The 14,452-nt window shown below is 34.7% G+C and overlaps 1 protein-coding gene across 3 annotated transcripts in view; it reads right to left on the reverse strand.

Moving 5' to 3' along the window:
* MAN1A2 (mannosidase alpha class 1A member 2) overlaps positions 1-14,452 on the reverse strand; it is a 153,145-nt gene that overhangs the window by 33,271 nt on the left and 105,422 nt on the right. For all 3 annotated transcript variants that reach the window (XM_070467237.1, XM_070467238.1, XM_070467239.1), the window contains exons 9-10: positions 8,431-8,546; positions 5,239-5,458 (exon numbers count right to left, since the gene is read on the reverse strand). In XM_070467237.1, coding sequence (XP_070323338.1) covers positions 5,239-5,458; positions 8,431-8,546 — 336 coding nt within the window. The remainder of the gene's footprint in view (positions 1-5,238; positions 5,459-8,430; positions 8,547-14,452) is intronic.

The following is a 14,452-nucleotide window of genomic DNA, read 5'->3' on the forward strand; positions in this document are numbered from 1 at the left end:
AGGCTTTTAAAGAGCCTCTTTCTAATCACACGCAGCACTCTAAACCTGGGCAATATAAAATCACCCTCCACGGGGATGCTGGAGTCACACACAATTACCACTCTCAGCTGTCATCTTTCTTTCTTTTTACTAGTTTGTATCAGTGCCAAATAATTTCAAGGTCTCTCACTTCTCTCAAGAAATGCTAGATACTTTTATATTTTCTCAGAAAAGGTAGCATAAGAACCATGCCAAAACAAAAGCATGCCATATTTGTTGGCATGATATTCACAATGGCCAAATTTTAGCATTGTAAGGGTGACACCATAAATTCCAAATAATCATAATTAAAATAAAGCATTTCATACCACTCCCCACACCAAAGAAAAAGCACAAAACCAAAAAACACTGTAGTGATGGTAGCTCTGTTAAAAGCAAACCGTGATCCATAAGAGAGCTAAAAACCAAGTTGTTACTGCTAAGTCTTGGAGAACTAAAGTAGAACTTAAGCAGGCGTTTTTAACCTGAGGACATAACTCTATGGTAGGCTTTGGAAGAGGGAGACAATGTTGTGTCCAAGAAGCCTCTGAAATTGCATGCAAAACCTTATGTGTGCTCATATAGTTCTGACCACCTCCTCAATGGGATGTGAGGTAAGGACTAACCAAGAAATTATTAATATATTGTAAGAAAACTTCTACTCAGCTTCCTGACAAGATCTGGCATACAATCAAATATTGTTTGTCATTTAAAAATCTTTTTAAAATAAGAAAAGTCAAACAAACATCATAGGCGCTGAAATTATAGTAATCCAATAAATAGGAAGATAAGTCATTTACTCTGGGTTTCATGTTTTTCTTTTCTCAAAGACTAGGAGTGTTAAGTGATCATATGGAATTTTCAAATGTTAACCTTAAAGCTAACTTTAAATTAGATAATAATCCCATAATCATAATATCACTTGAATTAAAGTAGACACTGGCTGTGTGGAACTAATATTTTAGGCTTCTTACTAAAATTTTTATTTCACTGATTAATCATAACTTCATTCATGAGGAGTTGGTGAGTAAAAACATATAAGTCTAACACACATACCATATCCATTATTTTTGCCAAATCATTGCTTTCATGTTTCTGAGGGCATTACTTCTCAGGTGCTCTTTTGCTTAAGCAATGTTGTAAAAAATAATTTCATAACATTCTACCTCTACTTAATTTCTATTCCTTACCTAAAATTTCCCACTTACAAGTGATACATCATTTCTAAAAGGAAAATAACTAATCCAACAAGAAAAATTTTGAGTCAAAATCATAAATAATTTAGTGCTTGAGTAAAAAGAACTCTAGAGGATGCAAAAATCATATAATGAAGGTGAAGGAAAGAGATATGCACAAATTTGAAAAATGAAAGTAAAACATCAAATGCAATAAAAATTCAGTTGTAAGACAGTAAGAGATAATTTTAAAGCAGGCACAGGTTTGTAAAGTCTTGGGAAATAAAATTCATACGTGTCTTTCAAGGCAGGTAGAATCTGTAGAGATGGAAAAATAACTACACTTAAGTTAACAAAAGATATTTAATAAAAGCTAACAAGCACATGACAGAGGATGAGATGGTTGGATGGCATCACTGACTCAATGGATATGAGTCTGAGTAAACTCCAGGAGTTGGTGATGGACAGGGAAGCCTGGCGTGCTGCAGTCCATGGGGTCGCAAAGAGTCGGACATGACTGAACGACTGAACTGAACTGAAAAAGCACAAAGAATGTTCTTGAACAGAAAAAGAGACTCAGATGTATAGAACAGACTTGTGGACTCTGTGGAGAAGGCGAGGGTGGGATGTTTCAAGAGAACAGCATCGAAACATGTATATTATCTAGGGTGAAACAGATCACCAGCCCAGGTTGGATGCATGAGACAAGTGCTCGGGCCTGGTGCACTGGGAAGATCCAGAGGGATTGGGTGGAGAGGGAGGTGGGAGGGGGGACCGGGATGGGGAATACATGTAAATCCATGGCTAATTCATTTCAATGTATGACAAAAAACCACTGCAATGTTGTAAAGGAATTAGCCTCCAACTAATAAAAATAAATGGAAAAAAAAAAAGAATATTCTTGGACATGCAACCTGACTACAGTTTGAATGGTCTAATAGCAAGAGAAGAATTTAAACTATTTTCCTGTATCCTTTCCAATCAACTTCTCTTAAGGAAACAATAGCTGTAAAAACTCTTAAAATATGTCCATTTCTCCATGTTCAATGGATGCTTTGTCCATTGGATGTGTTATATCTAAACAGATTAAATTCCCCTCCCCCCAGATGTGACAGCACATAGTCTAAGGAAGGTTTTATCCAATTTCAATATGAAGTAAATTAAGTTATATAATAGTCATTATTTTAATAATGTTCAGCAGTTTGTCTGTCTTTTTAATCTAGAAACCCAGATAGAGAAAGTACTATATTCTGGACGTCTTAAGATCTGGTTTGGCATTTATTTTGCATTATATCTCAGAATATGGGCTTCCCTGGTGGCTCAGATGGTAAAGAATCTGCCTGCAATGCAGGAAACCTGAGTTCAACCCCTGAGTCAGGAAGATTCCCTAGAGAAGGAAATGGCAACCCACTCCAGTATTCTTGCCTGGAGAATTCAATGGACAGTGGAACCAGCAGGCTACAGTTGCAAAGAGCTGGACATGACTGAGTGACCAACACTTTCACTTTTCATACCTGAGGTATGAATAAACTAAAACAAAGTATCAATCTAGTGGTAAAGAACCCATCAGCCAATGCAGGAGACATACAGTACATGGGTTCGTTCCCTGGGTCAGGGAGATCCCCTAGAGGAGGGCATGGCTACCCACTCCAGTATTTTTGCCTGGAAAATTCACAAAGACAGAGGAGCCTGGTGGGCTACAGTCCACGGGTTCACAAAGAGTCAGATACAACTGAAGCAACCTAGCACACACCACTAAATTACTGCTCTGTTTCATGAAGATTCAGCAATGTTTCCTACAAACCTAGCTAAATATTAAGCAGTAGGCCATGTAAGTGGAATATATGAAGAATACCAGATTTTGAAATAATGTTAATTCTAATTCCAACAAACTGAAGTGAAATCCCAAGGCAGTAATTACTGCATGAAATTAACCCAAGTAACTACTAAGAAGTGGATATATTTTTAAACAAGTTAGCCAAAAATTATAGCACAGCTATAAGAAAATACAGCAGAAGATGTAATAACCTGGCGGGAAGTAAGCAAAACTAGGACTGTACTTTTTAATTAAAAGATCTAAGCTGGAGATTAAAGATAAGCAAAAACAGTGAAAGACTTGAAAATACAGGATACAAATCAAATAGTAATCTTTCGGGGTATACTATGGGAAAGAGAGCCACAGGTTCTTGACTGGCAATGTGAAAATGACGTCAGAACAAGCATGATAGCAACAACCATAGACTGCATTTTTTAAAATTTCATTTAAACTCAAAACATTCTGAAGAAAACAGGCTGGATGTTATTATCCCAATTTTTTGCAAATGGCAACTGAGGCTTAGGAAGGTTAAATGATTTACCTAAGACTCTTGGTTAATAAATAGTGAAATATGGGATTTTTCAACATAGTTCACACATTCTTTTCATAGTATCAGTGTTTAAAATCAGCTTTGGCAATATCATTATGAAATGTGAAAGTCAGAGCTGTATAGTAATATGAGGAATCCTTTCATAACTCTGGCATTCTATGAATTTTTCAAAGGCAAGGAAGACATCTTATTCACACTTTAACCCATAAGAATCTAGCATAATGCTCGGCACAAAACATGTGCTCCATGTTTAATGGAATGAATGATTAATTATAATAACCATAACAGACCATATTTTAATGTGTTTGTTGAATGAAATCCTACTATCTTAGATCTAGTATTTGATTTGTGGTCAAAATTTGCATAACAAGTATTATTATCATGGGTCCTAGTACAAACACTTAATATCCATTCTGTTCCTCAATGTCTTACTAATTTCAGCTATATTTTAAGTATATATTTGATATCCTACAATATATTTTAACTTCAATTTGTAACTCAGGTCACTGACTTCAGATGCATTATGTACTAAGTTAAATCACCACAAAACGATGTCTGCTTCAATGTCCTTTTGACTTAGTTGTATTTTGTCAAGAAATGGAATCTTCGCTTTAGTTACTGAGATAAGCTGAAGGGTCAATTTCACAGTAAGTTCAATTCCTTATTATATAAAAATAACTTGACAGATTAATAAACTAGGATAAAATTTAAGCCAATCGTATCAGTTTCATAGTACCTGATGATACATTAACCCTGAAACACAAATTTAGTTATTTAACTAAAGCAATAATTCAATTTCTGAAATCACAATCAGAAATTCCTAGCTTTCAGTTTTTCAGGGAGCCCATTATCCATTATTTCATATAGAAACATACATTTTTAAAGCCAGAGGAAAAACCTGGAAGACCATGCTCAGTGTTTCTCAATGCTATTCTTCAGGCTTTTATTTAAATCTAATTGCCTTCTCCTTCCATGAAATCTTATATTTAACAAATACATATATACTGTTTATCTATCTATGACTAAATGCATGTGTGTATATGTGCGTGCGCACACACACACAACAATATTTTTCACCCTCAGAAACCAACTTTTGTCACCTATAAAACTGAGTATCATCTCACTTTTTTTAGGTGAGGACACTGAACTCCAGAAATACCACCTATTTCCCTAAAGCAACATGAAAGCTTCTTTTTAAAGGCACAAACAAGTTAAAAATTATTGGTGAACTAAGAGACAAACTACCAATTATCTAGATACCAATTATACATTCAATTTGACTAATATCTTTTGGCTATTCCCAGTTTCACAAGAAGATAGGCAAGGCATGTAACCTAAATCAATTCTATTTTCTTTTAAGCAACTCATTTTATAGAAGTGGAAATAAACTAATTCTTCTATATTAAAACAATGTTATCCCATACATTAAGCCCTACCTATTGTCTTTAAAACAACGTCTTCAAAATCTTTATTTAAAAAAACAGAATTCAGAATAATAATTTAAAAAAAGATTCAGGAACACGTATTTAGAATTAAAATTAAAGTTTTTAAAAAAATAACTTACTATGTTAGAATAAATTATTTTGAAGTGAAAATGCCTATTTTCCTTCTAATCCCTGGACATATTTTTATCTTAAGATTATTTTAAACTAAACAATTAGCATTATTAATATTCTTACCAGTTCTGTCATAGGACTCATGACATGTACGTGCAATTTCTGCCCCCAGCTCTAAATAATGTCCAGCTTTATCCATTTTGGAACCATCTGCTCCTAGTACAAACATTCCCCCAGCAAAACAGGCCAAATGCCCCATCTTCTTTTCCAAGTGTCCATTCTTCCATTCTCCAATAAAGGTAAGACCTCCACGAGACTTCCTAATAAGATGTTTTTCTATAGCCTATGAGAAAAAGTAGATATTCAAAATTTTAGAGGCAAAGTGTTAGTATTCAGATTTACTACATCCTTCTGGCACAAAACCTTGGTAAGACGATATTCTACAAAGCAGTAACTATCCTGAACTGAAAGACTTAGCTTACAATAATTAAGTTTGGGAATGAACAATCAAGCTACATATAATGTTAAACAAGTATTTCAATCACTACTATACTGAGACAAGGTGGGAGAGAGAAGACTGGCCTGAAGATTACCTTTCAACATAACATTACCCGTATTACTGTTTTTCTACATTTTGCTCTAAAGGAAATGTATAATAACCAGTCAGTTGAGGTCAGGATGACAAGTTACAACTCAGAGACCCTGCTAATTTATTTTCTATTTCATACAACAAAAAGTGAATAGGAGGAACAACACTCAAGTTAAACAGAAAAATACGATTTTGATAATTAGTTAAAATGGCTTCTTTTTCATATAATTGTTCAAGTATTTTAAGAAGGCTTAGTAGGTGAAATATCTTAATGTTATAAAACTTAGAAAAATAAATTTAAAGTTCAAACATAAATCCTTAGTCCCTTACTTCACAAACTTAGGCATTTGTTTTGGAGACTGTGCCATGGTTAAGAGAGGCCATGAGATAATATCAATTTTATCCATTCTCCTAAAATGTCAATTTTACTTCTTCTGAAATGTCAACTTTACTTAAAGGAATGGGAATGATGAGAGAAATCTGTACTAAACCTGAATATAACACAAAGTGAAATCCATAACTACACAATTTTTAAAAAGAAAGCTAAGATGTAAGATCCAGGGATATGGATACTTGTAAGCGTAGAGGAAGGCCAGATGAGGATGGAATAATTTAAATACACTAGTTTAGAAAGACAAATTTACAAATGATTTATCTTAAATTAGAAGCAATCTTAAAAATTCATAATCATTCCTATCTCTTCCACGCATACAACATGTCATTTATTTTACTATCTGTATATACTCTATCTTCTAACATAATTCTGTTATCAAAGATAATTAACATTGCAAAAACTGCATACATGTCTCAAAATGAAAGTCAGCTAATTGGTTACTTAAACACTCTTACAGGTGCCCATTTTTGACCTAAGGACTAATAAAAACAGGATACAGACAACAAATATAGAAAGAAAATTAGGACACATAACATATAGCAGATGATTCATGGAAAATAAATTTTAATTTATGAGATTAAGTTTCAAAACAGGCATCATGCTTTTCAGAGTAATATATGTCATTTTAAAACAATGACAAATATGTTCTTTTTCCTGTAGGAAAAATTATTAAAAATAAAAGGGAAAATGTTCTCAGATTTAAATTATTATAAGAAAGTAGTAAACTATGAAGAAAAAAATGATTACACAATATACGACATGTCACACTTTATAAAAAATAAAAATATTAAATACACTCATTTATCAAATACTTTTTGAATACCTATTGTTTCAGGTCATGCAAGACAATAATAAATAAATTAGTCTGTCTTCAAAGAAGCTACAATCTAATGGGAATGAGATGTGTGGCTATTTTCAACACTGTGATACTAAAAATGCTACATTCTTCCTAGATAGTAACTTTTCCTGCATCATAAAAATTTCTAGGTTTAAAGTTTAATAACAGAATAAAATTCTCCAACTTTTCAAAATGCAAGGCTTCATAAAGAATTTTAGAAGTCACCTACTATTCCTGATTATAATTTAGTTCATTTTCTTAGTCAACACACTCCTTCAAGAAACATTTATACCTACGGTAGGCAAACCAGTACAATGCAACATATTAGTTCAACTCCTGTGCATTTTTATAAAACTACGGAGATCAGTTCCTTAAAAAGTGAGAATATATATGGGTAATAAGATCCTTGGTTTAACTTTAAGACAAAAGAACTATAACTCTGAGTATGGGTCATTGACTAGAGTCAGAATGGTGTTGTTATATATAAAATATACAACTTTAAAATATGATTAAATTATTAAAGGAATATGGGTTTATACTAGATCAGAAGCAAATAATTTACAAAGTGACTAACACTTGGAAATACCACATATAAGTGTTTCCAAGAATGAAATCTGTCCCAATTTTAAATGGCCACAACACTGTAGCACAAGGTTACATAAATATAAAACAATATAGAATAGTGGTTAAGAGTACAGGCTCTGGACCTAGACTTTTCAGATATGGGTTCCATCACTAACTAAGCTATGCAAGGTTTACTTCTCTGCACTTTGAGGTCTCATGAGTAAAACGGTAGAGAAGATTAAATGATTTCACATAAGTAAAAGGAATCAGAACAGTGCAAATACTGTAAAATGTATGTTTCGAGAGAACACCATCGAAACATGTATATTATGTAGGGTGAAACAGATCACCAGCCCAGGTTGGATGCATGAGACAAGTGCTCGGTCCTGGTGCACTGAGAAGACCCAGAGGGATCGGGTAGAGAGGGAGGTGGGAGGGGGGATCGGGATGGGGAATACATGTAAATCCACGGCTGATTCATGTCAATGTATGACGAAACCCACTACAATATTGTAAAGTAATTAGCCTCCAACTAATAAAAATAAATGAAACCAAATAAAAAAAATACTATCAAAGTGTTTTGTCCTTACATTTCACCTATAAGGCTCTTGATGTGTAGGTTTAATTGGTCATTTCAAAATAGAAATGCTTATGGAAAAGTATGTTAAGTCAGAAGTTTTTCCAGGCTCTGCAGAAAATAGCTACAAATAATTGAAATAATTTTCATCCATAAATATGCTACACTAAATTCTTCAACAATTACTTTAAAGTGCTACAATAAAGGAAAATAATATATGACTATTATATTGAAATACTAACAAACTCTAAGTGAATGTAAATAATGAAATATATACAGAATGTTCATCAATTTCTACCAAATACATAATATATTTGAGATGTTAAGCAGGTAAATGTTCCAATAATAATTACCTCAATAGCATCATCATACATTTTTCTGGCTTCATGGTCTGTTTTATCTGACATCAACCATGCTTTCAGTAAGTACTCATAAAAACTGTCTCCTAGCCCGCCAACTGACGTGTGATCTGCAACAGAAAAGAAAAGGATGGAGGTGGAAGAAAGAGAAGACAGAGGACAAAAAATAATATTCTTTAATTATAATGACTATATTGCATATCAATAATTTAAACATTATATTGACAGCCCTACTGCCAACATACTTCAAATTTAATCCAGTAGGAGGGTACCATAATCACTTTCTCTACATCTGAACCCAATTTTCTAGAAAACTTTTTCTGCTTGATCTGATATTTTACATGGTTAGTAGTCTTTTTCAAATATTGACGAATACGTGGAAGAACACCAATGATTGGAATGTACATCCACTTTGGAAAACAATTTGGCAGTTTCTTTAAAAGATAAACATATATACCTACCATAAAATACAAATATTCCACTCTTGGTTTACTCATGAGAAAAAAAGGACATACATCCACTCGAAGGCTTGTGTGTTCATAGCACTTTATTTGTAACAGCCCCAAAGTGAAAATAAGCCAAATGTCCATCAACAGGTGAATGGATAAATTGTGGTATTCCACAAAGTGGGATTATGCTCAGAACTACTAATACACACAAAATGGATGAAGCTCAAAATAATTATGCTGAGTTAAAGCATGTCACACGCTAGTAAAGTAATGCTCAAAATTCTCCAAGCCAGGCTTCAGCAATACGTGAACCGTGAACTTTGAGATATTCAAGATGGTTTTAGAAAAGGCAGAGGAACCAGAGATCAAATTGCCAACATTTGCTGGATCATCAAAAAAAGCAAGAGAGTTCAGAAAAACATCTATTTCTGCTTTACTGACTATGCCAAAGCCTTTGACTGTGTGGATCACAATAAACTGTGGAAAATTTTCTGAAAGAGATGGGAATACCAGACCATCTGATCTGCCTCTTGAGAAACCTATATGCAGGAAGCAACACTTAGAACTGGACATGAAATAACAGACTGGTTCCAAATAGGAAAAGGAGTACGTCAAAGCTGTGTATTGTCACCCTGCTTATTTAACTTATATGCAGAGTACATCATGAGAAACGCTGGGCTGGAAGAAGCACAAGCTGGAATCAAGACTGCTGGAAGAAATACCAATAACCTCAGATATGCAAATGACATCACCCTTATGGCAGAAAGTGAAGAGGAACTAAAAAGCCTCTTGACGAAAGTCAAAGAGGAGAGTGAAAAAATTGGCTTAAAGCTCAACATTCAGAAAACTAAGATCATGGCATCTGGTCCCATCACCTCATGGGAAATAGATGGGAAAACAGTGTCAGACTTTATTTTTTGGGCTCCAAAATCACTGCAGATGGTGATTGCAGCCATGAAATTAAAAGACGCTTACTCCTTGGAAGGAAAGTTATGACCAACCTAGATAGCACATTAAAAAGCAGAGACATTACTTTGCCAACAAAGGTCCATCTAGTCAAGGCTATGGTTTTTCCAGTGGTCAGGTATGGATGTGAGAGTTGGACTGTGAAGAAAGCTGAGCGCCAAAAAATGGATGCTTTTGAACTGTGGTGTTGGAGAAGACTCTTGAGAGTCCCTTGGACTGCGAGGAGATCCAACCAGTCCATCCTAAAGGAGATCAGTCCTAGGTGTTCATTGGAAGGACTGATGCTGAAGCTGAAACTCCAACACTTTGGCCACCTCATTCGAAGAGTTGACTCATTGGAAAAGACTCTGATGCTGAGAGGAATTGGGGGCAGGAGGAGAAGGGGATGACAGAGGATGAGATGTCTGGATGGCATCACTGACTCAATGGACATGTGTTTGAGTAAACTCCGGGAGTTGGTGATGGACAGGGAGGCCTGGCGTGCTGCGATTCATGGGGTCGCAAAGAGTCGGACATGACTGAGTGACTGAACTGAACTGAACTGAAAGGAGCCAGAAAATTAGAGTACATATAAAGGATTGCATTTATATAAGATTCTAAAAAATACAAACCTATCTATAATGATAGAAAGCAGATCACTGGTTGCTTCAGAAAGGAGAAGGGGAGTAAGGAAAAAAAATCATGAAGGGATTACGAGGAAGTCTTTTGGGGTAAACATATGTTCATTATTTTTTATTGTAGTGGTAGTTTACATAAGTATATACTTATTTTAAGCTTATTGAACTGCATACTTCAAACACATACAGCTTATTCTATGTCAACTTTACCTTAATAAAACTGTTTTTACAAAATCAAGTAGACAAAATAAAAAGGATATTTGGAATCAGTCCAAACCGATCAGTAACATCAACAAACTTAATTTGTTTCAATTCATCTTTTAAAATAAACTGAGACTCACTCTGGATTTTTAAAAACTCTATATTCTTAATCTATATAAATACTTTTTACTAAAGACACACATAAACACTAAAATTGTGCAGGAAATTAACAAGAAATGGTGAAAAGACAGATGAGGACGGATAGTTTTATACAGAAGATTTAAGGAGAGTAAAGAAAAAGAAAGTAAACTGATCAAAGTTAGAGCTGTCAGGGGTACTGGTGATCCAGTTAGAATTGGATATTATAAATTTGTAGTCATCTTAGTCGCTCAGTTGTGTCCGACTCTTTGCAAGCCCGCCAGGTCCCTCTGTCCATGGGATTTTCCAGGCAAGAATACTGGAGTGGGTTGCATTTCCTTCTGCAGGAGCTCTTCCTGACCCAGGGATCGAACCCAGGGCTCCTGCACTGCGGGCAGATTCTTTCCTGTCCTAGCCATTAGGGCCCAGGTGTGTTATAAATCTGTAGTGACTTTAACCTTTATTATTGATGATTTTCACCAGCAATGCTCAGCTGACAACAGACGAATGGAAAAGGTACACGGCTGGGTTGATACAAGCATTGGATTTGTAGGACAGATAACACAGAAGACTAAAGGTACTGGAGTATTCTCACACTGGTTCAGATACTATGTAGTCTAGGCTGGATAGGAAAGGAAGCAACCGGTGATCCTTACTCCACTGTCCACCTATTGCACCCAGCCAGTAAAAACATCAGCCCACCTGAGAGTCTATTTTACTATTATCCCCAAATTCACAATTTTCACCATCAATGAGAATCTCAGCATCGCTTGTCAAGTTTTCTGACTCCGTGATTTGTGCTCTTTCCCATTCCTTAAAGCAGAGATTTTAAATCTCTTTTTCAAAAGATCTCTAAGGGACTTCCCTGGCAGTCTAGTGGTTAACAATCTGCTTTGCAATGCAGGGGATGTGCATTTGATTCCTGGTTGTGGAACTAAGACCCACGTGCCACGGAGCAACTAGGCCTGTGTGCTGCAACTACTGAGCCTGTGTGTTCTAGAGCTCATGTGCCACAACTAGAGAGTCCATGCTCTGCAACGAAGATGCTGTAACTAAGACCCAACATGAAAAATTAAATAAAGAATAATAATTAAAACCTCTACAGCTCTACCTCTTCCTTAATCTCAGCAGACAACCAAAACTTCAAATTCATAGAAAAAATACAGATCACGGACCCCAAAAATGCATCTTTCAACTATCCGTACCCCCATCTATCAATTTATCTGTTTCTTTTGCCTGTTAAAGAGGAAAAAGTGTTCCTTCTCTGCTGTATACACTCTATCTAGCTCTGAACACTAACCAATTCTGTTTCCTCTTCAGGAGTCTCTCCTCTTGGTTTATCTTTAACTTCTACCTGTCAACTGAAACTACCTCTTATTATTAACACCTTAAAATAATCTAATCTTTCCTGACTCTACCATAATCTTTTGGTTTGATATCTATCAGGTATTTACTGAAACAATGAAGAAAGAGAAATCATGGGTGAAGTCTAGATTTCTTGCAGGTGCAAATGAGTGAACAAACAGTGGGGCGCTCTTCCCTGAAACTGGGAATACTAGAGGGGGAAATGACTTAAAGTGAAAGGAGTCTGAATCTTGGGCATAATGAATCTGAGGAACTAAATGGATATCTAAATGGGTATATAACAAACATGGAAATCCAGAGAGATAAGTTGGCAGTATACCTTTGGGAGTTATAAAATTGGGATTTATAAAAATGTATCTGAGCCATTGTGGAGTTCACTCAGACAGCATGTAAGACATGATCAAAGGACACAAATGGTCCTTTGGAACATCACAGTTATAAAAGTAATTAAGATAATATGTAGGGCATTTAAGAATTTTGCACTTTGGCCTCACACATATATTTCTCAATATACTGTAGATCTAAGGATTAACAAATGAGCAGAAGAAGAAAACATAAAAAATTAAAGTAGATGAAATAATGAGAAAAACCTTGGAAAGGTAAATGTCTTGTCATCACAGTTTAGAGGCAATGATTTTTAGATATGTGAATTACTGCCAGGGTTTACAGATTTAGTTACAGGTTAGTTACTTAGGTTATAGGATGCAGTCCCAGTCCTGCCTAACAGGTTCTCATCAGCTCTTCTAGAATGTTAGTTCAGTAGATGTTTATATATTCAATAAATAAATACACAGCAGAAGCCTGAGATCCCTGGTTAACTATGGAATTTATCACCCAGTAGTCTGACTTTATTTGAACCACTAACCCATGCCCGCCTTGGTGTCAAATTTGATGTACCATGTCACTCCATGATCCTTTTGAAATTCAGAACTTGATAACGCATTAGAAAGTACTACTAAATACCAATGGTTACATTATATGTCTTAACATGTCATAAAGTTAATGAGGTCCTAAGAAGCTAATTCTTGAAGTGTTCTTATAAGAAATTCTAGAATAAACATATCTGTATCATATGCTATAGAGTTTATGAAGTTTTTAAATATATTCATTATCTCATAAATATGATTCACATAACTGTCTTAATAAAATAAGTACAAATAACAGATGAAGGAACAAAGGCATTAGGTTAATTAATTAACTAAATTATTAGGCAGAAAAACCTGGATTAGTCTTTCAACTCCAAATATTATACCCATTCTTACTTTTTTCATATTTTAAGTCAGTGGTATGAAATTTAATGAGTCACTAATGATAAGTTTCCTATATCTTCTTCACTTAAGTCATTAAATGGCATAGGTTAAGTAGTGTACTTAGAAAACTAGCAAAAAATGAAGCAAAAAAAACCCAGGTATTAATGATGTGCCTTTAAATCTAGGCTGCTTACTACATTCTTTTATATCTGTTGCTAAGTACTTTTCCTGAAGGTAATTACCATAATTCTTCTCTGTGATTGCTGTGTGCATGTCACAGACATTATCATTACTCTAATTATAATACAGTTAGCCAAAGCTGAATTGTTACATTTCAGCTCAATTCACTGTTTGTTTTGCAGACTATTTATAGTTATGACAGATGCATACTGCTCAAAGATAATAATGGAATTTGATATACTTTTCAGAAGCTGATATGAAATATACAGAAATAGGAAAAGGAACAAATTGGACAATTTAATAAGGACTGCAGCTGCTGAAGGGATATCAGGGTAGCTCCCCTAAAATTTTAAAGACCTCTTGCCAAAACAACCAGTGAATAGCTCTTTTTATAACATTCTCAAAATTAATAACTGCTGCGGGGGAAGAAATTCTAAAGAAGTAACTGGATTCGTTTTGTGGGAAAAAAACAAGTATGAATAAAATAATTGATTTTTACTTCAATTTTTACTGTGGTAAAATATATGCATATAACACGTATGTTGCCATTTTTACCATTTTTTTAAGTGTACTATTCAGTGGCATTAATTACATTCACAATGTGGTACATTGTCATTATTTCCAAAACTTTTTCATTGCCCCAAACAGAAATGATGCATCTATTAAGCAATAACTCCATTCTCCTCTCAACCAAGCCCCTGGTAACCCCCAATACACTTTCTGTCGCTCTAAATTTGACTAGCTATTTGATATAACCGGAATTATATGTCATTTTGCAACTGGCTTTCCTTTTAGAATAACATTTTCAAGGTTCACCTATGTTGTAGCATGTATAAGAACTTCATTCCTT

The sequence above is a fragment of the Odocoileus virginianus genome, chromosome 5 (assembly GCF_023699985.2).
Source record: "Odocoileus virginianus isolate 20LAN1187 ecotype Illinois chromosome 5, Ovbor_1.2, whole genome shotgun sequence".
In the NCBI taxonomy this organism is placed as follows: Eukaryota; Metazoa; Chordata; class Mammalia; order Artiodactyla; family Cervidae; genus Odocoileus; species Odocoileus virginianus.